At 34.2% G+C, this 26462-nt stretch overlaps 1 protein-coding gene across 18 annotated transcripts in view; it reads right to left on the bottom strand.

Moving 5' to 3' along the window:
• Positions 1–26462, bottom strand: part of DENND4A (DENN/MADD domain containing 4A) — an 80370-nt gene that overhangs the window by 32905 nt on the left and 21003 nt on the right. For 17 of the 18 annotated variants that reach the window (XM_015568497.1, XM_015568486.1, XM_015568487.1 and 14 more), the window contains 10 exons: positions 23824–23893; positions 21780–21949; positions 20721–20962; positions 16873–16939; positions 14977–15035; positions 12560–12704; positions 12135–12310; positions 7783–7883; positions 4622–4840; positions 2783–2928 (listed from right to left, as the gene is read on the bottom strand). In XM_015568497.1, the coding sequence (XP_015423983.1) occupies positions 2783–2928; positions 4622–4840; positions 7783–7883; positions 12135–12310; positions 12560–12704; positions 14977–15035; positions 16873–16939; positions 20721–20962; positions 21780–21949; positions 23824–23893 (1395 nt within the window). Of the gene's footprint in view, positions 1–2782; positions 2929–4621; positions 4841–7782; positions 7884–12134; positions 12311–12559; positions 12705–14976; positions 15036–16872; positions 16940–19324; positions 19412–20720; positions 20963–21779; positions 21950–23823; positions 23894–26462 lie in introns of those variants that run through there. The other variant, XM_015568501.1, reaches the window with a different exon arrangement.

Here is a 26462-nt window from a genome sequence, read left to right as displayed (position 1 = left end):
AGCCAGCCAACCTCCTGTGGCCCCACCCCCTGGCTGACTTGCCAATCTCCCATGGCCCCTCCCCCTGACTGGCCAATCTCCCACGACCCCTCTCCCTGGCTAGCCAACCCCCCTGATAGGCGTCGATCGCTGGCCAGGCCAAGGGACCCCACCCATGCATGAATTTGTGCACCTGGCCTCTAGTGTTGATATATCTCAGAATTTTGATTTTTTAAAAACTGTCCTAAAAGGCAGTTAGAGTACCATCCCATCAAAAATAAAAGTTTAATACATATTTCTAGCACAACACTGTAGCATCATTTGAACTACAGCTAATTACCCTTTATTTCAGTGTTTTTTATGGTAAAATGAATTGAGTTCTAAGCAGATAATGGCATATGTCCATGGTTTTCCTATTTCAAAGCATTTCAAGGACTTCAAGAACTTAGCCTTTTAACTCTCCATCAACACAGAAAGTACTTCTCTACATCAACCATCCCTCAAGTTTTATAAAGTGAAGGAAAGGGTATATATATGCCTACACAAGGTTCCAAACTTGTTACTGCTTTCCATATGTTATTCAAAAGCTAAACATTGTCATGAGATGATAATATGAGATGAGCTGGTTTTACTAACCTAATAAACTGGAATAAAAGCCAGAAAGATTAGTGGAATCTAATGAACAAAATAAACTAGCAAACAGAATAGAAACAGATTCATAGATACAGAAAACAGACTGTCAGCTGTCAGAGGGGAGGGGGATTGGGGGGCTGTGTGAAAAAGGAGAAGGACTTAAGCAAAAAAAACCCACACACAAAAACACACACATCAAAAATCAGACACAGACAACAGTATGGTGATTGCCAGAGGGAAAGGGGGATGTGGGAGGAGGAAGACAGCATAGGGGGATAAACGGTGATGTAGATTTTCTTTGGGTGCTAAGCACATGATGCAGTATTGTAGATGATGTTTTATAGAACTGTACACTTGAAACCTGTATGGTTTTATTAATCAAAATTCCATAAAAAATAGTCACAATGTCTTCTACTATTTAGTTCATACAATACTACTCTGAACACTGTGAGACATACAGTTATAATAATTTCTCCTCACAATATTAAAAAAAAAACACACAGATAAGAAAACAACACAGAAACACTAAAGGACTTGACTAAAGTGCAAGTGTAATAGCTGGGGTGAAAGTTCTCCTGATTCCCAATGCAGTGTTTATCTCACTACACCCTTCACAGTGAGTATAAGTTCTCATTTTTATAGGACACATTTGGTAATTAATAAATGACATTTTCATGTTAAACTCAGAACTAAGCCAACTTCTGAATATTTTGGCTGTTGTGCCCCCCCACCCAAATCACTGATTCTCTTTCACAGTCACAGAAATTGGAAAGTGATGGACTTCTTTAAATTACCTTATTAGTATAAATTGTTGAAAAAAATAATTTCTTTTTTCTACTGTCATGGGCATAAAACCACGAACACACACACATACACACATATAAAAGGCTAAGCGGCCGGACAACTGGCAGGTAGGTATGATGCACTCTGACCACCAGGGGGCAGACGCTCAACGTAGGAACTGCCAAGTGACGGCAACTTTGCAGAATGCTGTCTCGCACTCCAGGACCCCTGAGGGATGTCGGACTGCCGATTTTGGCCCAATCCCTGCAGGCCAGGCCGAGGGACCCCATCTGCCAGAGGGACCCCACTCACTCTGCAGACACCCTTTGAGCCATGGCACCTCCCAGGTGCAGCTGTCTGGGGAGGGACCGTGGGAGAGACCCTGGGAGATTGGCTCCAGGGTGTGTCTGGCTCAACTCGCCCAGTCTCGCCCCACAGGCCACCTTCTAATTAATTTCCTTTCAATGTGCACAAATCTGTGAATGGGCCTTAAAATACACACACACACACACAAATTTATAGAAAAGTTTCAAGTACACTAACTTTTCAAATACAAATAACTTTTTCCTCTTAATATTTTGAGAGAAAGCTGCTGACCTGATGACCCATCACGTCTGAATACTTCAGTGTGTACTTCCTACAAAAAAGGACATTCTCCTATATAACTAAATTACATGAATCTGGAAATTAACATTTATACTGTCTAATACTCAAACTACATTAGAATTTTGTTGAATGTTATATCAGAAGCATCCAGTTCTAGCCCTGGCCAGTGTTGCTCAGTGATTAGAGTGGTTGGCCTGAGCACCAAAGGGTCACAGGTTCAATTCCGGTCAAGGGCACTTGCAGGAGTGATGCTGGCCCTAGTTGGGCGCACCAAAGGGTCACAGGTTCAATTCCGGTCAAAGGCACTTGCAAGAGTGATGCTGGCCCTAGTTGGAGTGCATGTGGAAGGCAACCTATTGATGTGCCTCTCTCACATTGATGTTTTCCTCTCTCTCCTGTACCCTCTTTCTCTTCTACTTTCTCTCTAAAAATCAATGGAAAAAATATCCTCGGATGAGAATTAACAACAACAAAATGCTCAAGTTAGAGGTCCACAGGCTTGAACAAAAGTTCTATTGTCCGTAAGTGGGCAGGCAGAGATACAGACTTGACTGCTAAAATAAAACTCACGATTTAGTAAAATGCTGCAGGAAATTTCCAAGAGGTTGTTGTGTACTATAATATCTGGTAGGCCACCAAAACTTTCAGAATAAAGGGTCAATGATGGGATGAAATTAATTTAGATTTTGTTAAACGCTAGTAAAACTTATAAATAGAAACCATAATTTATAACAATTATAACAGTCACACAAAATAAGTAGAGCACTGCAGACAAACTTACTTTATCTACACAGTCATCAAAGAATGCCAGGCTTGCATCTTTATCACTGACAAAAGAACATTCCTCAATGAAGCGAATAAACATTTGTGTTTTGGTCATCATGTTATAGAATTTTTGATGTGATCGGTCTCGGCTTCTTAAGAAAGCTGTTCAACATAAATTTACAATGTCAGAATATCATTTGTAGATTCATAGAATTTTTAAGCTAGAAGGAACTTGATCAACCATGTCATCTGTACCCACCATTTTGCAGAAAAAGAAACTAAGATCCCAAAAGTAGAAGTGATCTGACAAAGATAGCAACAGGAAAGAAACTTGAATCAAGATCTTTCAAATCCTCAACCAAAATTGTCTCTGTTGTCCCCTCACTACCTTGAAGATTACACATAAACTAGTAAATGTGAAAGCATCTTAAAATTGCAATTTACCCCCTCCTTTATGTGTTGCATGATATGTGCATGTGGCTCATGCTCTCTCCATATACATAGTTTTTTTTAAAGCAGCAGTTACATCACCTCTAGTATTCATTTATGCTTGTGTCAATACTTACTGTAACAGAGTAAAAGTTTATTTCCTGATTTCACACTCCACCTCATTCACTCAATTACACAACACGGGTTTTCTTGTGGGCCCATGAACTTAAACTATTTCCAATCTCAGAGACTTTGCATTAACTGTTCTCTTTGCCTAAAACACTCTTCTATTTTCCCTTTGCCTAATTTCTACTCCTCCTTTTAAACATGGCTCATGTGTGAATTCCTCACAAGGGCCTTCTGTGACCTAAAGTTGTGAATTGAAGTGTTCATTCGTATTATTTTCAAACTAGAGGCCCGATGCATGAAATTCGTACAAGGAGCTCGGCCCTCACAGCCCTGGCGGCTTGCCTTGGCCCTCGCAGCCCCGGCTTCATCCGAAAGGTCATCTGGAAGTTCATTTGGCTGTCCTGGAAGGTCGTTTAGCATATTATGCCTTTATTATTATAGATTATTTTTTTCACTATAAGCTCTATGGGAGAACTGACCATGTTTCTCTTTTCTTTTCCTTTTATGTGTGTGACCCTGTATCTTTTGCATACCTCTATATACCCAAAGCCTATCATTTGGAGGCACTCAATATACACTGAGTGGCCAGATTATTATGACCCGCCAGATTATTATGATCACCCCATCAATACAATGAAGTGAATTAGTTATGCAAATAATAATAATAAAACCTTGAGAGTATTTGCTTAGGAAGTTTTCAACATTCAGTACTTTTGGAAGTGTCAATGAAGTATTGATGGGGTGGTCATAATAATCTGGCCGGTCATAATAATCTGGCCACTCAGTGTATGTTTATTAAATAAATTTATCTTTTAAATGTTAAATACCACAAAAGAAAGTAAATACACATTATGATACAAATGCATTCCAGGGTTTCCCAACATTTTTTTTTACTTTGTGGCATGAACAGAAAATAATATTTGTAAAGCATACTGATGCTGCTCAAGCCTAGAGGTGATCATCACAGGCTACTCGGCATGCCCAACATTGTCTGGCTTCCCTGAAAGCTAAAAGCATCAACATCAACACAACTGTGACACAAGTGCAATAGTATATGTTTAGAAATTTCTGTACTTTTCAAATAGTTCTTCATGCATACTTTGCCAATGGTATTATATTGAATATTCCTGAAAAATAATTGGTCCTATGGAAATGGATTACCAACAGAGTTGCTATTCACATACTCTCAAAATAGTTATATATTTTGATAAATAGGAGCTATTAACGCAGAAAGCAATTAAATCACACGAGGTTAAGCTCAATAATATGACAACTGTAAAACTATGCAATCACTCACCTTGTAGGGCAAAAAGAGAGCTTGCATCTGTGGCTGTCTCAGATGGGGCTTGTGTTATTGGTGTTAAGTATGATCTATAACCTTTTAAAATAGAGGCCATGAAACACAAAAATGCCTCTTGGATTTCCAAATCTATCATATGTAACCTCTTTCCAGAATTAAAATCATAGTCATTCATTGCTAAGTCCATTAGTCCATCATCTCTTGGTCTCTGCTGCACTGTGAAGAAATAGTATTAGTGTTTCTCCAAATAGTCAAAACTAATGTTAATAGTTGTATTATTGTCAATATAAATTTGTTCCATATGTATGTCAAGTCATTATGCTATACACCTTAAACTTACATAGATCTGTATGTCAATTATATCTCAATAAAATTGAAAGAAAAAAATAAACATTTGTTGTTTTCAAAAGGGCTCAAGCTAACTCAACCTTTGTTTATATATAACTTCATAATATGTAAATCCTAGAAAAGCTTGCCATATAATTTTTTTAGGCTGTGCTGAGTACATTTTATCCAAATTAAACACAAAATAGCTGGCCGGTGTGACTTAGTGGTTGAATGTCAACCTATGAACCAGGAGGTGACTGTTTGATTTCTGGTCAGGGCACATGCTTAGGTTGTAGGCTCGATCTCTAGTAGGGGGCGTGTAGGAGGCAGCTAATCAATGATTCTCTCTCATCATTGATATTTCTATCTCCCTCTCCCTTCATCTCTGGAATCAATTAAATATAGATATAGATATAGATATAGGTATAGATATATATTTAAAAATTGAACACAAAATAATCCCTTTTTATCTGACTACCACCAGAAAAAATGTTCATGTTATAAAATAACTATATGTAGGTTAATAAATGAAGATCATAACAACCATAGCAATGGGACATGCGGTTAAATGCAATAGTCCTTCCTTTCCTCTTTTGTTTCTTTTAAATATAAGTATGTATAGGAGGAACATTCTGGGATTAAAATGTGAAAATCAGCTCTTACTCTTTCTGAGCAATTCAATGCTAAAGCCATTAGGTAGTAAAAGAATAACTTTAAAGTAGAGAGGAAGCTTGGTAGACACCACATAATCAAGTGATCAAAGGGAACATATTAATCAATAATGGGACAAATTGATATAGTGCTCAATCTGATAAGGATACTATGCAAGGAACTCAGTGTCACTTTTGCAATATTTCTGTCAAAGTTACATGATCTGTATTTATCATGAGGACATTCAGACAAACCCATATCATGGACCATTCTACAATAGTAAGTATAATCTTCAAAAGTGTCAAGAAAATGAAGAAAAAATTGATGAACTGTTTAGAGAAAAGGATACAAAAGAGACCTGAGACTAAATACAACATCTGATATGCAAACGGGTTCTTTTGCTATAAAGAACATTACATATTATGATAACTAGCAAAACTCAAATCAGGTCTGAGGATAAGGATGGCAGTAACTTTGAATGTTAATTTCCTGATTTTCATGGTTATGTGGTTGTATTGTAGTGCTGTAGGAGAATGTACTTGTTGGTAGGAATACATTCCATTTGGAGGTGATGGGACATCTATTCTTCAAGGATCAGGAGAAAAAAGTTTGTGATTGCTTAAGACTTTAAAAACTTTTTAAAATTTGAGGAATAAATCATCTTAGCAAGTTTTTTCAAGTTCTTATGGTCTAAAAATGTAAAAGTATTAGAAAGAATGTAGGCATTGGAACAGAAGGTTTTAATCATTAGCTTCAACTGAATGATTCCTAAGAACATACTTTTTACCTCTCAACCTTATTATCCTCACCTCATAGTTGCAAAGATAAAAGAATGTATGTGAAAGTACTCTGAAGCTAGAAAATGTTATACAATCCTGAACTGTCAGTATTGTTTAAAAGTCTAGTGTTAAGCTTAAAATTATGTCCTTCAATAGAGCTAAATGAACTATTTCATTGATTTTAATAATATTTAAATATTGTTAAGTATTCACTGCTGGACTTCTCAGTTATTCAAAGGAAGTGCATTACTTTTAGAAAGCAATTAACTAGGTAATTTAAATAAAATTCCATACACAATTTACTTGTTCCATAAGACAAAATTTTATTCATTTGATGTTATTTTTTAAATATCCCAATATTTATGAATCACATCCAAAATATCTACTTATTGTGAGGTTTCCTTTGTAAACATTGTCTTTCGCCCTAGCTGGTTTGGCTCAGGGGATAGAGCATTAGCCTGCAGACTGAAGGGTCCCAGATTCAATTCCTGTCAAGGGCACATGCCTAGGTTGTAGGCTTGGTCCCCAGCAGGGGGCATGCAGTAGGCAGCCGATCAATGATTCTCTCTCATCATTGATGTTTCTATATCTCTCTCCCTCTCCCTTCCACTTTGAAATCAATAAAAATATACTTTAAAAACAAAACAAAACATTGTTGTTCATGTCCTCTTCCAAGTATACTACAGGATATAAACCATTTCCTATGCTTATATTTCACCTACTACATAAATGAGAACCTCAAATATCGCGACACAATTGCTGACCATTTTTCATACAGTAAGTATTAAATTAAGGGCCCTGAATAGACCATTGTTATAAAATACCAAGAGGATTAGATAAATGAAGATTTCATTCTTCTTAGTAATTCTGGATCACTGTCAAGATATTCTTACATAGCTTTTTACTGAAATATTCCATAGTGTAATCAATTTTCATTTTGATTAATTTCCTAATGCTTGCAGCAAGTTTCTATTTTCAAATCATTTGAAGAAAGCACAGTAGGTGAAAAACATAAGACCTAGCTCTCACCCTATTGGAAATTAGCATTTTAATTAACTGAAACCACTTAATATATTCAAAACTAACTTTCTATTCCATGTATGAAGAAAATATACAGGTGGAAATGCTTATTTTTTCCATGGTGTTTCAGTAACAGTGAAATTAAAGAAAACAACCAGTTTAACCTCTTTTTGAATTTTATTATTCTAAAATGGTTCTATAAAAATGTGATATCAAAAATAAATCTCTCATTTAGCTTCTAACAAATTTTGCCTATATGCTCATTTGCCTTTAAGAGTGTAAAAATACTTTCCTTTAGATAAACTTTTTATAAGTACAGCAAAGTAACTGGAGTTCTTTTCTCAGATTAAATTACTTCCTTTAATTAAGTTAGACACTTACATTTTGCCAATTGCTGGTACAAATTATTCAGTGTGTTCATCAGATTTTTACATGGCTTCTTTGGAAGTATCTTCCAGGCCACATTTTTCCTGTCACCAGTTCTGAGATTAAATAGCAAAAATAATACATTTGTTAGATGAACCTTTTTTTGAGGAAAAGGGAAATATATACTTCATTATGTAAAAAAGGAAAAAGAGAAAACACGTTGAACAAAAAAGAAAACACTAACAAAATATTCTAGTGAACGGGAGAAAAATATTACTGGGGTAAATTGGAATGTTGAATATTAAAAAGTAATTTATATGAGGGTGAAACCTTGCATTAAATATAGCTCAAATATTTGTAATTATATTGGTAATGAGTACATTGCATGTGCATTGGAATCATGCCAATCACTACCAAATTTAATGTGGTGGTCATTACTCTTAAACTCCATTTAAGAGTCTTTTGACACCTAAATACTGGGAAAATCCTACTATGTGGATTTTGTTGTTGTTGTTATAGATTAGAAAACTTTCAATGAGCTTATCAAAATACTTTGTCATATTTAAATACTGTTTCTTAGTTTCCCAAAAGAAAAATTATTTTTGTTTCCTTCAGAAAAGAAATAATCTATAATATTAACTTAATCAAATAAACTAGAACATTCCAAAATACTTTTAAACTATAAAAGAGGATATGTGTCTGGAAGTGGTAACTTTAGAAAAAACAAAACAAAAAACCCCCCCTAAAAGTGGTATCTTTGTTTTTAAGACAAACTTCTATAATCTCCTTTAGTACCACTATGACAATACAGTTGTTGCTCTTTAAACTACATATGGGGTAGGAGTAAAACAACAGCATGGTGATAAAACACCATGAAGGTTTTGGACTTAACTATAACTTTGTTTATTCCATTCTTTATTAAATATTTTTTATTTCAATAGCAATGAATACTCATTTTAGAAAACTTTAAAAATGTACAGAAAAAGGAGAAGAAAAGTACATCACTATGTTTTAACCACCAAAGACAACGATATAGCACAGGTGTGGAGTGAAACTTGCTGAACTTTTTTTTTTTCAATTTCCCTAAACTTTCCACAGAACAAAAGGACAAATAACACTTTGAAAACTAAACGAAGAAAAAAGATGGGAAAGCTTAAGCAGACAAAGAACAACTAACTGACTTGGAATCTATCCTATCTTTCTGCAAATCGGAATAAAAATATAGATAGGGCAAGGTCAAATTGCAGGTGTCCTGCTGTGAAGATTTTATTTCATTTATAATGTGACCAAGAGCATAAAATCCTACATTACAGTGAGAACACAACGTAGTAACACTATTTATATTATTTTCTTGATAAAACTTTGCAACACAGTATTCTCACTGTGTCTTATCATTCACTGTATGCATGTCTGCCTTAGACTAGATTATGAGCAACTTAAGAAAAGGGAGTGTACTTGGTTTACCTTTTTATTCCCAATGCCTAGCAAAAAAGGTATTCAAGATGTAGCATAAATGAATGAAAAATATGTTATTTCATTACACCTAATTATTTACATCAAAAAATAATTTTCTTCTCTAACTCTTGATATCTTCACTTTAAAACTTGGCTGAGTAGGACAGGTTAATTTAGCATCTGAAATTGGATCTATGATAGCCCTCTGCATTTGCATTCATATTAACCTCATTTACAAGGTAACTATTCCATAAATAGTTAGCCAATAATTAGTGATAAGATGTATTAGTTTGGAGTTCAGACAGTGATGGTTTCAAAAATGCAGCGCTGGAAGTATAAGTTATGTGCCTTTTTTTTTTTTTAGCATATTACCCTTTTATTAGTATAGATTGATTTTTTAAAGCTTTAACACATTTAAAAGATCACAGAGTATAACAATAATATATAAGTTACTTTTTCCATCTAGAATTGACAAATTTCAATATTTTATTACAAGTCTTTTTTAATACTTTTCCCCATTAAACATTATAGATTTAGCTAAACCACCCACAATTTTTTTAAATTTTATTTTATTTATTTTTTTATTGCTTAAACTATTACAAAGAGTATTACATATGTCTCCTTTTTTCCCCCCCGCCCTTGACAATCTCCTGGCCTCCCCTACCCCCCAGTGTCTTATGTCCATTGGTTATGCTTATATGCATGCATACAAGTCCTTTGGTTGATCTCTTACCCACCCCCCTCCTGCCCTCCCCCCCTCCCCCGACTTCCTGCTGTAGCAGGAAGTTATGTGCCTTTTGATAAATTACTTAAAAATCTAAGCTTTGGTTTTCTTCTGTCACAGGGTTAATAAAAACTACCTCACAAAATAAAGAGAATAGTATGAGACAACTAAGACTATGCATACAGCTTTATGACTAGCACATATAAGATTCTAATTTCCCTTTCTTCAGAAATTTCTTGACATTAATAATATACTCTGTATTATATGTACCTAAGAGTCAGAGAGGGAAAAGGAAACCAAAAATTCCATGCTCAGAATTTGTTTTTCTTTCAAATTTCAGGTTGAGGCTTCAGAAATTCTGGATGAAGGTAAAAAACTGTTAGCTAACTAGTTTAGTCCCCCCTTAGGTTTGTAAGGATGATAATATCCAGAAGGAAGAATACTAATGAATGCAAAAGACTCATGTTTTGTTGATTCTTTAATTCATTAGTGACCAAAACAGAAAGATAAAATAATAATTAAAAATTCTGTTATCCCTGGCTGGTGTGGCTCAGTTGGTTGGAGCATCTTCCCATGCACCAAAAAGTTGCTGGTTCAATTCCCAGTCAGGGTCCATATATAGGTCAGAGCACGTTCAGGAGACAACCAACTCATGTTTCTCTCTCACATCGACATTTCTCTCTCTCTCTTTCTCCCTCCCTCCCGCTCTCTCTAAAATCAATCCTCAGGTGAGGATTAAAAAAATTCTTCTAACAAACTGAGGGAAAGTATAAAAAGAGGGAAATGTAATTTATCACTGAAATAAACCTAGTATATACTCATTTACCGTCCTTAATTTCAATTTTTAAAAACACTGTCATGTAACATTAACAAATGGCAAAGAAAAGAGATACTACTTTAATATTTAAAGAGTTAAAAATTCCAGGTAAAGAATTAAATATTCCTAGTAAATAATCTTTGACTCTATTGATCCCATACATAAAATGGCTTTTACCCACCAAATACATTCTATATTTTCTTGGTTAGGCTTTCTCTGAATAAAAGCTTTTTGACAGCAGACATGTTTTATACTAGAAAATTTTTTTTTGCTTAACTTTTCTGATGATTTAGGTATTTGAAGTTTTGACATAAGACAAAATTAGAATTAATGTAAGATTTCAAGATTAAATTAAAAAGCTTTAATATAACACATGCATATTTTAAAATGAAGAAAAACCTATTTCACACATACATGAGTTATAAAAGGCATACTAGCTTTTGGCTTTACTGATACTAGTTATTCTAAGCATGTCCTGTGGATTCAATGTGGTCACTGCATCAATTTCCTTTTTCCTAAATAGCATAAGTATGATTAAACTGAAAATAAGGGATCTAAGAGAAACACATAATTATTAAAAAGCTACAAATATACAGCTCCAGTAGTACAACTTAAATATTATTCCAACAAAAGAGAGAAGCTTATAAAATCCTTACACTCCTAGGATATAAGGGTAAAATAAAGTATAATTTAAAAGTGGTTTAATGACAGAGGGGTGGGGACTAGGAGGACTCGATAAAGGAAGGTGAAGGGACCAGCTGAAGAACATACACACATAGCCTATGGACACCGACAATAGTGCGATGAGGACCAAAGGAGGGGGCGGGGCGGGCTGGGTGAAGGTGGACAAAAAGGGGGGAAATAGGGGACATCTGCAATAGCGTCAACAATAAAAATTTTTTTAGGTTATTTAAAAATTTAAAAACATTACATTAATTTTGATATGAATTATCAGTATTCTAAATAATATTATACTATGCTAGGAATAGTACTGAAATACTAATCAAGGAATAGTATTTCAATTCAATTTGTTTCACCCATACCCATTTGACTAAAGGGAAATACATTTGTTTCTATTTCTAACTTCAATTTTCCTTCTGCTAAATTTCTAGGTAAGCATAAGATTATAATGTTTCTTAAATATTTAAAAAGCTAAGGATGAAAGGTACATTTTCTTTCCAATAAGACCTTCTCCAATGCCCTAAATCTATCCCCTGAATATAGTAAGAGCTGATTCAAAGATGGTAATAATCCTAAACACAAAAACAATATATCTGAAGGGAAATTCTAATAAGCATTCATAAAATAAACAATTACACACATAGACTATGAAGTAAAATTAGTGGGTGTAGAATCAGTAAAATGTACTTACTGAGAAATGGTGTTGGTATCTAGATCAACACAACTAACATCTGGTGGTGGGTCATAGAGATCAAAGTATCTTGAATCAATTCCTACTATGAATGGACATGGTGCACTCAGGACATCGGCTAAAGCCAGTGGGCAGAGAGGAACATATGGGCATGGCCAGTGGAAAGGGAATATCATCTTGGATAAACAAAAGATTGAAGAATATTTAGCTGTTTGACATTGAAGCATAATTTATCAGCAAGCACAAAAAATTATATTTTAAATATTTAGACTTAAAGTCTAATGCTTGAAAATGAATTAAATAATTATAACTAGTGTCAATGGTCAGAAAATTTAAATTATTTTCACAACATAAAAATTCATTACACTTTGAGTTAAAATAGCTTTAAATCACATATTTTCAAAATAAGAAACTGTGATACTCACAGACACTAATGCTTCTGTCACACTAGTAAGCACTGAAGGCCGTAAGGAATGGATGAGAATCTTATGTTCGGTTACTGCAAACACCAGTAGTGTCACAGCATTTTCAGGGCCTAAGTTCTGAAGTAGTGTTGAAAACTTACCACCACTGTCAATCCAAACAAAAATATATAATTAATAAAATAAAGATCCAATAGCCTCATTACACAAAATAATGAAAAAAATTCATGATTAGGGTAGAATTTTGTATTATATATTCAACTTTAAATGTTATTGCTGATCTTATGTACGGAAAACTGCATCAGAAACACATTATGAAAACAATGACGTTTTATGAAGTTTCAAAATCATTGAATTCTTCTGCATTGTATTCATTATGGAAAATGAAAAATTATGTTTTATTTTATATATGAAGATCTACCATGTAGATAATGTCCAAATAAAGAATTTAATTTATAACAAGTATGCTTTGATTGAAAGCAAATCCTTCAATGAAAGTTTTGGCTCATCTCCCACTATAATAGTAAAAAAAAACTTCATGACTTACAGGCCCACCTCCCATATTATTACAAATAATCTTTCATATTATAATAATAATAGTAGTATGAATGCAAGAGCTATCAAGTAATGATATAAATACAAAGCAAATTCATAACCAAAACTTAGACACCTAAGAGGTTGAGCATAGACCTATGAACCAGGACATTATGGTTTGATTCCCAGTCAGGGCACATGCCTGGGTTGCTGGCTAGATCCCACGTGCGGGTTGTGCAGGGGGCAGCCGATTAATGATTCTCTCTCATCATTGCTGCTTCTATCCCTCTCTCCCTCTCCCTTCCTCTCTGAAATCAATAAAAATATATATTTTTAAAAAAACCACTTATACATCTGTATAGTAAAAAAATGCTGACAAATAACTCTGTAAGCCAACCAGTGTTTTGTCTATATAATCTATAATAACAAAAGCGTAATATCTATAATAATAAAAGTGTAATATGCTAATTAGACTGGACATCCTTCCAGACGAAGCTGGGGCTGCAAGGGAAGCCCGGGTCCCAGGTGCCTGCTGGCAGCCAGAGGGAAGCTGGTGATGGCAGCCGGGGAAGGAAGGCCTACTCTTGCATGAATTTCGTGCATCAGGCCTCTAGTGATAAATAATTGGCTTCACTGGATTTTTTTAAAATAAAGCAAAATTAGTAACGAAAGTCTCTTGGAGAAATGAAAACATATGTCCACAAAAATCTTGTACATGTTCACAGCAGCATTATTCATAGCAGCCAAAAAGTCTAGCAACTGATGAATGGATAAATAAAATGTAGTATATTCATATACTGAAATATTTGTTGGAACTAAAAAGAAATGAAGTACTGGTACACACTACATCATGGATGAACCTTGGAAACATTATGCTAAGTGAAAGAAACTAAACACAAAAGGTAAAATATTATATGATTCCATTTTTATGAAATGTTCAGAATAGGCAAGTCTGTAGAGACAGAAACAGATTAACTGTTGCCAAAGGCTGGGGAGGTGTGTGTGTTTGCGTGTGTAGGGATGGGAGAAATAGGGAAGGTAAACTGCTAAAGCATACAGGGCCTCTTTTTAGAGTGATTAAAATGTTCTAAAATTGATTATAGCGACAGTTGCAGAACTCTGTGAATATAACCAGTAGATTGTACAATTTAATTGAGTGAATTGTATAATATGTGAAATATATACCAAAAAAGCTGTTAGCAAAAAAAAAAGTCCTTGGGTAATTTAGAATCATTTTAATATAGTCTTAGTATTTCTAGTTTATTTTTGGCTTAAATAATGGTTAAGAAAACACTGATCACTCTGGACCAAGACCTAGTGATGAAATAATCTGCAATTTTTACAAAATTAATGTCAAAGATGGCACCGAGTCTCCCTTAGATGTGTGCTACAAAATAATTATATTGTAGCTATTTCTCTGCAAGAAAAATTATACAGCTAATTAAATTTCAAGAAATGATATCAAAAATATATTTCATAATTTCTTCTTTTAAGGCGATGAAATACATTGTTCTACCCCATGGTTTAATATTTATACGTATCTTTTTATTTTGAGATTAAATGGAAAGTTAATTACATTGGATATTCTCCAGAGAATATTTAAAGCTCAAAATAATTGTTTTCATAATCTACATACATATGTACCTATTTATGTAATAGTACTTAACAAACGGATACACAAAATACCAAACACTACCTCGAAAGTCTTTCTTTTTTTAAGAATGTTAAACTAAATATTAAGTAAATGGAATTTAGATAAAAAACAGTTAAATGAAAATATTTACGTCAACATTTGAAATTTTACTTAGGAAAGAGAGAAAATATTTGAATGTTATTTGAGCTAACACTAGATTTAGAGAAATAAGCAGAAATGAAGTTTTACTTGCCTTAGTGGAAGAGGTGAAGAAACAGGCTGACTGAGGATCAGACTATCGTGTGGTGATAACTGGAAGAAGATTTAAAATAAAGTATTTGAAATATAAGATAAACTTTAAACACAACTTTCTGGTAAAAAACATATAGATTAATGATGATGAAGTTTCAATATATTCATTCATCAGTATAATCACTTACTAAGATCCTGAAAATATGTCCTGATTACTGACCCCTTCTGACTACCAATTCTTCCATTCTAAGCCCTGTATCTTTTCTTCTGTTCTTCAATGTTTCCCTAATGCTATTTTAACAAATCTGTATTGAAAGACTAAATTATTAATTTAATACCATAAAACCAGAGTTAGCAAATCTATGGCCTCCAGGACAAATCCAAAGGCTACCTGTTTTTATGAACAGTTCATCGGAACTCATCATTTACATATTACCTCCAGCCAATTTTGTGTAATAAGAACAGGGCTGAGATCAAATGGCTTGTAAACACTAAGATATTTACTTTTTGGTCCTCAACAGAAACATTTTGCCAACTTCTGCTATAAAACAAATGTTTTATGCGTGTTCAAACTAACTGTTACATATATTCTGGCACTAAATACCAAGAAGTAAGATAGAATTAATATGTAAATACGCAGATTGATAATAAAACTTATCAAATGATATTTTTCTAGATATTTTATCTGTATCAATAATGCAGTTATTTTTATCCACATTTTCAAATTTATGCAAATTTTTACAAATTTGTAAATATCTATTTGTCAAATGATTCCTAATTTTGAATGACACCCCAATAATGGCTGCAATAGATTTAGTACAGCACACATAGTGATGTTACATGAAAATGTCTTAATGTAAATCACTTTATAAATGATGATTAAATAAGCAGAAATTTACATATCAAGACAAAAAATATGAACAAGAAAGTCGCAGGCTGAAAAAGGTTAATTGCGGGGGGGGGGAGGAGGAGGATCTATGGAATACTTTCAACAGTAAAGATTAAAAGAAAAAAAAAGAAAGTCAACTGGGAAAAAGAGATGGGGAAATAATTTATGGCAGGGGTGGGCAAACTTTTTGACTCGAGGGCCACAATGGGTTCTTAAACTGGACCGGAGGGCCGGAACAAAAGCATGGATGGAGTGTTTGTGTGAACTAATATAAATTCAAAGTAAACATCATTACATAAAAGGGTACGGTCTTTTTTTTCAATAGTTTTATTCATTTCAAATGGGCCAGATTCGGCCTGCGGGCTGTAGTTTGCCCACGGCTGATTTATGTTCATTTTAAACTTCCCCCATCACAAAGATATGAGCATTCCTTCATGCAATATATGAAAATACACAACTTTCCCTTCTATATACTGTAATATACTTATCTTAGAGACCAATGCCAAAACCATTGAGAAACTTTCAAACACTGAGAACAAATTTAAGAAAATAAGTTCCTTTTTTGTGTTCAAAATGTCTACGGCTTCCTACTTCTTTAACTCTGCAACCCTTTATTAAAGAAAGAAGGGCCCAAACTCCAAAATAAATTAGCATCTTGTTCTCTTTCAATCTCATTTTTCCCCATTTTAAATTTTTATTCCTATGTTACATTTTGACAGAGCCAATAGTTCATTCAACAGGGTACTTATATCAAGAAAATCTTGCCGAAACCGGTTTGGCTCGGTGGATAGAGCGTCGGCTTGCGGACTGAAGGGTCCCAGGTTCGATTCCGGTCAAGGGCATGTACCTGGGTTGCGGGCACATCCCCAGTGGGAGATGTGCAGGAGGCAGCTGATCGATGTTTCTCTCTCATCGATGTTTCTAACTCTCTGTCTCTCTCTCTTCCTCTCTGGAAAAAATCAATAAAATATATTTAAAAAAAAAAAAAAGAAAGAAAGAAAATCTTACCTGAACTAAAATCCGTGGTCTCTGAGGAGATGGAAAAGGAACTTTATGCATAAAATGAGAAATATGCCTTAAAAACAAAGAAACAAAAAAACAATTAATCCCAAAGTGAGTACCATATGCTACAAAAGTCAACATGTCATCCTAAGTCCAAGTTATGTCAAAAGCTCTGTGAACCTATAATTTCGAAATCCCTGCTACTATGAAAACAAGTGAACAAACAACCAAAAATAATTTGTCCCATTAAAGTTGCTTCTACTTAAATTCAATAATTTCTCATATTAATAGTTGTTCACATTCAACAATGTTTATGTCATGAATATCTCAAAAGCCATCTTACCTTTTACCTCTCCCTAAGTAGATAATATATAACATTCCGGAGATGTGGACAGTGCATTTGTAATATACACGTTAGTCAACTATTCATATTTTAAAAGTGAAACACCATTTAGAGTGCTCCAGAAAAATGGAAGAGTTTTACTATTTCTAAAAGATAAACAACAATATACCTTATTTTATTGCACTTCGCTTTACAACTTTATAGATGTGTCTTTTACAAACTAAATGCAAAACTCTCCACCAGTAAAAAGATTACAACTCACTTTATTGCAATACTTGCTTTATTACAGTGGTCTGGGTTGGAAATTGCAATATCTCCAAGGAATGCCTGTTCTTTCTATTAACCCCTTCCCCAATAATTTTTTTGTTAAAAACGTTTCTTTTTCAGACTAATTTTTTTATTTTGGTTCTATATAGTATTTTTGATGCTGGTTATGAAAATAGTTTGTAATTATTTTTTCTTCCCATTTTTGTGGTTAAGAATAGTATTTCCTCAGAAAGTTTCTAGATGAAATTATTTAGAATGGTACGTATGTAGCTGGTTTTTGAAGGTAAAGTTTTTAGACGAGTATACTCGTCGACGACTGAAAAAAGAACATTTTGTGAAACCGTGTATACACGTTTCTGCCGGGGAAGGGGTTAATAACAGGTTAAAAATTCTATTATTGAGTTTATGGGTTTTTTTTTCTAGAAATGGATAAAAAGTGAGATTGATGTGTTTTGTTTTGAGCACTATGAAAAAGAAAAAAGGCAACATTAGTGAAAAATCCTTTTTTTAGAAAAAAGTTATTTTATTTCTGTATTACTTTTCTCTTAAGTATTATTTCAAAATCATCTTTGTTTCAGAACTGGGATAATTTCAACAGGATAGAGATAATAAAAGAGAAATGTATTAATTTTACAAACATGTTTTGACTGCTTGCTATGTATAAGACACTGCCAGACATTTTGGGAATTATAAAAAAAGCATATTATGCCATGAAGGTACTCATAACCTAAAAAAAAAGATGAGGGGAACGAGTTCCAAGACACACTTTTGCTTGAATTATCTGAAGTTGTTAGAATAGCAGAAAACAAAGTGTACTCCATGAACATCTACAGATCTCCAAAACCCATCGTGGAGGATCTGCAAGGTCAAAACTAATTTTTTTTAAAATCCTCACGGGAGGATATGTTGATTGAATTTGAGAGACACATACATTGATGTGAGAGAGAAACATCAATTGCCTCCTGTATGGGCACCCTGACTGGGGATCGAACCTGCCACCTTTTGGTGTATGGGACCACGCTCCAACTGAACCATACCGGCCAGGGCTCCAGTGTATTTTTAAAAAAATAATCTGTGGCCTTAGCTGGTTTGGCTCAGTGGATAGAGCGTTGGCGGGCGACTGAAGGGTCCTGGATTCGATTCCAGTCAAGGGCACATGCCGGGGTTGCAGGCTTGATCCCCAGTAGGGGAGTGCAGGAGGCAGCCAATCAATGATTCTCTCTCATCACAGATTTTTCTATCTCTCTCTCTCCCTCTCCCTTCCTCTTTAAAATCAATAAGTATATTAAAAATAAAAAATAAAATCTGTGATGGAAGGGGAAGTATGTATAAACCACTTCTGTGCGTAGCAGTACAATGGTTGTCTTGAAGAAAAGCACTTGTGCAACTGAGTCCACAGTAACATTTAGTTCATGCCAAAAGGTCCTTAATATTTGGTTCTATGAAAAACATCCATGAGCATATTTGGTACATGACAAAGTATTCTTTATATTTGGTACTGTCAAAAATGTCCATGCTTAGAAAACGTCTTTGGGTTCAGATAGCCCATAACGGTTATTTATAATTTTGGTTTTACAGGATTGATACATAAGAAATACTATCAAATTTTACTGATCTAATAACTGCTGTAGCTGTATTGCCAGTAATAATCCCTGACTCAGTAACCAGCTAGTAATGGCACATGGGGTAGATAGATGGGTCAATGTGGACTAAATGTCTCCATGGATGTTTTACACAGAACCAAATGTCTGCTAACCCCTATAATAAACTCCACTTGTCATGTCTGGGTGCAGTAACAAAAAGGGAAACCCACCATTTTCTGAACAGACTATTCAAATGTCCACTTACATATTTGCATAAGGCCAGGTTCATATACTTGGACCCAAGCAACATATTGCAACAGATTAAATACAGAAGCACACATGAGAATCTACCTGTGTTCAATTAATCCAGACATTAGATTTATAAAAATGTAAAACAATGTCACTCTTCTAACATTTTTTGCTTTGGAAAACAGTTATTTTTTTTTTTAATTATGTTAACATGTAGTGGGGTTATTGTTTTTAAAAATAATGTATTTTTAAGTTTTCAGTTTTAATTTCTACTATAGTAAAGATCAACAGATACAAAGAAAAGCTCTTTGGGGGTACTCAGTTGTTAAGAGTCTAAAGGGGTCCTGAGACCAAAAACACTGAGAGCTGCACTGGAATACTGAGACTGGAAAAGTGCAAGAAAAAATTAAAGAATAATCCTGTACACCAATGTACTTAGGATAATCCTATCACTTTCCAACTGTCATTAGAGTCAGAGAATTCTGCCTAAGAACACAAAAGAGCTTAAGTGATTGATGGTATAAAACAAACAGTCCTCTCTGCTGGCTTGGCTCTGTGGCTGAATCAGGAAGTCACGGTTAGATTCCCAGTGGGGAGCATGGAGGAGGCAGCCAATCACTGATGTTTCTATCTCTCTCTCCCTCTCATTTCTCTCTGAAATCAATAAAAATATATTTTTAAAATAAAATAAATAGTCAGACAATGTAGATATTTAGATCTCATTTGCATCAGATCTTACTACTTGAAAAATTATTCATATATTTTAATGACCTTAAAGTAAATTACTAAAATTTTTAAAAAATGCACTTGTCTAATTTTTCCTTTAAATTCATTACATCTAAAAATAGTGAGGAATATTTTTAAAGGTCCATAATAAACACAAATTATATGCAAAATAAGAATTATAAAACTATTTTTTAAAAATTCCAATTAGGATCTCCAAACTTCACAAGAACATCAAAAAATGAAACAATGCCCAGCCAGTGTGGCTCAGTGGTTGAATGTCAATCTATGAATCAGGAGGTCATGGTTTGATTCCCAATCAGGACACATGCCTGTGATGCAGATTTGATTCCCAGTAGAGGGGTGCAGGAGGCAGCTGATCAATGACTCTCTCATCACTGATGTTTCTATCTCTCTTTCCCATCCTCTCTGAAATCAATAAAAAAAATATATTTTTTTAAATGAAATACTTATTTTGTTAGAGATAAAGTTATTAAAAATAGCATGACTGCAAAAGTCTAATAGGGAAATATTCCTGATTGAAACCACCAAACTCTTTTTTCCAAATAACTCCTGACAAATCTAGCTTCCATATAAAATTTACCAGTAAAATTCAATTACAAGTACAAATATACCACACATAATAGAAAGATCTGCCACATTTTGAACCAAGAAGGTTTCTAACTTACTTCTCAATTGGAAGGACATGAGGTCCAGAGATGGAATAACGATACAAAAAAGTCAGAAACTTTCTGAATGCATCAAAAAAAGGCCAGTGAGAAAGAAGGCAGATGCATTTATTAGTGTGAACTGTTTTGGAACTGTCAGACTTCCCATCTGCCAATGATGCTAAACCCAACAGAAGTCTCTGTTTTTCTGTGAGATTCTCCTCAGGATATGGTTCATAAAACTGAATAGCAGCACCATAGACCTAGAAAACAAGTAATATATTTACTAAATACATTTTATGTCATTTATTCAAATCACATCATTAGTTAAATATTTAATGGGTGAGCCAGGCCACTTATGAGCCATTATATGCCTATGAGTTAGGCAAGGTGCTAGGTACCAGGAACATTGTAGTGAACAGACATCACTCTTTGCTTTCTTGAAGTACATTAAAAAATAAAATAAAAATTTAAAACTACACAAGTGCTACTCTCATATCTCTATATTTTTTCAAAAAGGTGTTTCAATTAAATTGTATTTGTTTCATAGAAGTGAAATAAATTGTATCAATATTCTCTATAAGAAAATTATTAAGAACTATTATTTAGTAGATAGTGGGACAATTTTAGATAGGGAAATACAAATTCCAACTTCAGGCAATTCACTAAATTTCTCTGGATCTCAATTTCTCAATCTACAAAAAGAGAGTGTCAGACTAAATTTCCAAGGCCCCTTCCAGCTATAACAGCCTATGATTCTAAATAGCATTGATTATTAATAATGTATTTTGTATCATTTTCAAAGCTTCTATATTACAAAAAATAAAGCAATGAAGGATCATCATATGACAATTAAAAATCTTTCACCATATTCACAAGAAAGCATTTGAGTATATGGAACAGCATAAAAATTCTCTTTTCCTTTGTCCCTGGATATAGTTACTTCAACCAAATGAAAGAGGTGGGTATTATAGGTTCAATTTAATCAGTTATGTTTTCCTACTGTTCCTTACATTATATAAAACTTAAATTTAAAGTGTACAAGAATTTCCTGATATAATTTGTTAAAACACATAGTACCTTTTCAGCTGAGGCTCCAGTTAACACAAATGTAGAAAATACAGGAAGAGGGTATTTGCTATTTGATGGCCAACATTCAATAGTTGCACCCATTGGTAAACAAAATAGGGGAACAGATTCTGGGAGTGAGAATGACTCATAATCTTCTTGAGGATATCTACAAATTAGACCTATAAAAACAATAAATATTAGGTCATCATCTCTTAAATTAGGTGCTTGTAATTTAAATGATGTTGAAATGCTTTATTTAACACATTTCAAAGTTCAAACCATTACATATACTAGGTGAGGCAAAAGTAGGTTTATGTTTGTGAGTATGCAAAACACAGAGTTTATTCTTGTATTATTATTTATTAATTAATGCATTATTTTCCATATGAACAACTGTGAACCTCCTCTGGCTCCATCCTGTATGTTCATCAAATAATTGAATGCTTCAGTAGGATTTGTATAGATTTTAATCCTCAAATATAATGATTCATATTAACTGCTTAATATTTCTCAAGCTTAATCCACGAAGTTTAAGTAAGGCAAACAAGAAAAGATTATTCTAAAGAAATATACATACACACATATTCAAAAATTCAGTTTGTGGTCAAACTACCACCTTAAAGCACATGAATATACTATTTTTTAATTTTTTCAATATGGTTACCTGCATATATCCATTTCATCAGTTCTCAATAACTTTCCCTCAGGGTGTTTTACACATTAAAATAGATGTCCTATAGGAGTACATACATAACTTCTAGCACAAATACAAAAAAATACTAATAAAAATAGAAGAGTCACATATTAACGATGTCTTCAGAATAGTATCAACTCAAATCTGGCTTCTGAATAACCCCAAGTTATATGAAGACAGAGTTTTAAGTGACCTATGATTTCATATTAAATAGACTAGTCTAGAAAGTGGTCTAGAAATCTTCTACTGAACACAACATCCAGCAGAGTCTTGTACTGGATTTTGTGGGACTAGAAATAGAAAATAGGTTCCCTGAACTTGAATAGTAAAGGTCAAGTGGAAACCATCACTAGATATAACCTTAAAGGCAAAATGATAAATTAGGAATACCAGTGGTTGGTTTGCCACTAATATCTATGTGATTCTGAACAAATCATATACCTGTAAGACTCTGCTTTTCTCATTTATAAAGTGAGATGAACTAGATATACTAAGGGCCAAGGCAGTTCTCAAATTCTCTAACTATATGCTGGCCAACCAGTAGATCCTATGAGGGTCTACGGTTAATTGTCTACTACTTTCTTAGGTCATAAGGCTACAGTATAGGCTTTAAGTAGTTCAGAAATAGTGATAAATTGTACATAGATCTTAAAAAAATCAAAGCTAGAACAGAAAGTAATAGTCTATGATGTGATTTTAAAACTACCTATATATATAAAAAGATTAATATGCAAAGTGTCTCCTCGGGAGTTTGACCAGGAGACCAGGAGTTTGATCGCTCTCTATGATGTGTGCTGACCAACAGGGGGCAATGCAGAACGATCAGCCCTGATCGCCGTCCAGGCCTAGGGACCCTACCCGAGCAAAAATTTTGTGCGCCGGGCTTCTAGTATTGTTTAAAAGACTGAATCTGCTCTACAAATAAGATGAGAATGTTTGCTATTTTGAGGTTTTTGGCAATTGAAAATTTCAGTTATGTATTATAGAATCACAAATTAGCTTATAATATTTCAGATTATTATGAAACACATATGAACTATAGATTTGACTAAATTTGATATATTAAAGAAACATTAATTTAATTAGAAAATACTTTTCCCCATTTTCTACTGATTTAAAAACTTAGAGGATTTCTACTTATTAGTTATTTATTTAAACCTAATGTTTAAAAAATCATGCCTTCTTTTAACATTAATCTCCCATTAACTGTATGGATGAAAACAAAACAGAATCAAAAGACATAGGTTATAGTCTCAGTCCTGATACTAACACATTGTAAAATGGGTTTTGTTTATTTTAATATTAATGGCTCCGATAATACATTTATATATTAAGTAATCCATGAAAAATTCTACTTACCAGCTTTGTAAGATATAGTGTTAGTTTTTGCCACTGATTTTTTATAACATAAGTATACTGCGGATCCCCACTGAATTAAAAAAGAAAATATAATTAATTTTAAAAGGTAATAACTTAATAAAATGGAATATCTTTGATCTTTCTAGTATGTATAATCTAAGATGTAAAAGATTGCTCTCTGTTAGCTATTTTCAGTTGGCTGTTTTGTGAGCATCTTATTGGAGCTACTGCCCACTTTTCTCTCAAAAGTAAAATTTGATGTATTTTTTCCTAGCAAAAGCATAACATGAAAATCTGACCCTTTAAAACAAAAATAAGCCACAAAAATTTAGATTTTATGCTAAGTCCAAAATTTGGGCAGAAGTGATAAACTAGGAATTATCTACTAGTATGTACACCTTCCTTTTGATTCCATAACCCCTTTTAGACACTGCCAGATTTTTCTGCAGCTCTTTTATACCAAAACTTGAGTAGTAATTTGCCATATCCATTTCCTTATATCCCATTCTCTCCTGAATCCATTCCAAAACAGGTTTTAATTTCACCATTCCTTAAAAGAACACCTTGACAACTTTAATGATGCCAAATCTAATAAAGTAGTTGGTTCCTAGTCTTCATTTTATCCAACCCCTCAGCAGATTTTGATACCACTAATGACTCCCTTCCTGAAACATTTTTTCTTGGCTTTTCAGGCATCACACTCTCCAGGTCCCTTTCCATCAAATTTATGGTCAACCCTCAGTCTTCTTTTTTAAAATCCTCACCTAAAGATATATATATTTTTTTATTGATTTTAGAGAAAGGAAGGGGAAGAGAAATATCAATTGGTTGCCTCCCATATGCGCCCTGACCAGGATCAAATCCAAAAGCAATCAAACCCACAACTTTTGGTGTATGGGACAACACTCCAACTGAGCCACCTGGCCAAGGCCCTCAGTCTCCTTTTATAGCATCCTCTCTCTTTTCCTGATCATTAAATGTGATCTCTTATGTTCCTTCCTTTCTCTAAATAATCTCATACATTGGTTTTAAATAACTGCTACTCCCAAAGGAGTCTCAATTCTCTAGTCCCACCTGCTTTATTATTTCATCACCTTATATACAACAACAAGCCTTCATCTGACCTTCCCAGTCCTCCCTATCACCCCTTTCTTGCTTTTCTTCCGTGCATAACACTTACCACCATTGGGCATATTGCATATTTTCTTATTATCTGCCTCTCACCACTAAAATATGTTTTATGATGGCAAGGGTTTTGTTTTATTCACTACTATATCTGTAGCACTTAAAACCGTGCCTACTATGTAGAAACGCTCAATAAATATGTATTAAATGAGTCAGGACATGTTTGTGCACACATGATAGAGTACCTCTATAAACCAGTACATGAGGACAGATTCATAGCACTGAAGACAAATATATGGAGAAAATAAACTTAAAGGATTATATATTTAAATATGTTTTATTGATTTTTAGAGAGAGAAGGAGAGAGAGAGAAAACACACACATCTATGTGAGAAACATCTACTGATTGCCTCCTGCATGCATCCCAACTGGGGATTGAACCCACAACCTGGGCATGTGTCCTGACTGGGAATCGAACCAGCGACCTTTTGATGCACAGTATGTCCCTCCATGCTGTCTCAAAGGGTAAGAGAATCCTCTTTCCTTACTGCTGCTTAGTTTTCCATGGTGTAAATGTGCCAAAGCTTTTTTACCCACTCATCTACTGACGGGCACTTGGGCTGTTGCCAGATCTCAGCTATTGTAAATTGTGCTGCTATAAACACAGGGGTGCATATGCTTCAGATATTTTAATTTATAAAGAAACAAAAAATTACAGGTTTAGCAAAAACCTCATCTTCCACTCCTTTGTGTTCTCCAGAAAGATGGCAATGGTTTTGTTTTATTCACTACTATATCTGTAGCACTTAAAACCGTGCCTACTATGTAGAAACGCTCAATAAATATGTATTAAATGAGTCAGGACATGTTTGTGCACACATGATAGAGTACCTCTATAAACCAGTACATGAGGACAGATTCATAGCACTGAAGACAAATATATGGAGAAAATAAACTTAAAGGATTATATATTTAAATATGTTTTATTGATTTTTAGAGAGAGAAGGAGAGAGAGAGAAAACACACACATCTATGTGAGAAACATCTACTGATTGCCTCCTGCATGCATCCCAACTGGGGATTGAACCCACAACCTGGGCATGTGTCCTGACTGGGAATCGAACCAGCGACCTTTTGATGCACAGTATGATGCTCAACCAACTGAGGCACACTGGCCAGGGCTAAGAGATATTTTTTAAATATTAAGGGACTACTATAACAAACACCCACTTACCACCAAGATTTAGCAAATGTTAACAATTTATCATATTTGCTTCAGGTATATATATATTTAAATAACTGTTGAAAGTATTCCATATATCCCCTTTACCCCCCCTCCCATTGCCCCCCCTCCAGCCTGCCCTTGTCCCCCACCCCAGGTCCTTACTGCCCCATTGTTTGTGTCCATGGGCCATGCATATATGCATGCATACAAGATCCTTGGTTGATTACCTCCCACATACTCACCCTCCCCGCCTTCCCTCTGAGATTCCTCACTCTGTTCCATGCTTTCA

This window comes from Myotis davidii, unplaced genomic scaffold (genome assembly GCF_000327345.1).
Source record: "Myotis davidii unplaced genomic scaffold, ASM32734v1 scaffold461, whole genome shotgun sequence".
In the NCBI taxonomy this organism is placed as follows: domain Eukaryota; kingdom Metazoa; phylum Chordata; class Mammalia; order Chiroptera; family Vespertilionidae; genus Myotis; species Myotis davidii.
Note: the sequence above shows the minus strand (reverse complement) of the source record. Positions and strands in the feature narration are given on the sequence as shown.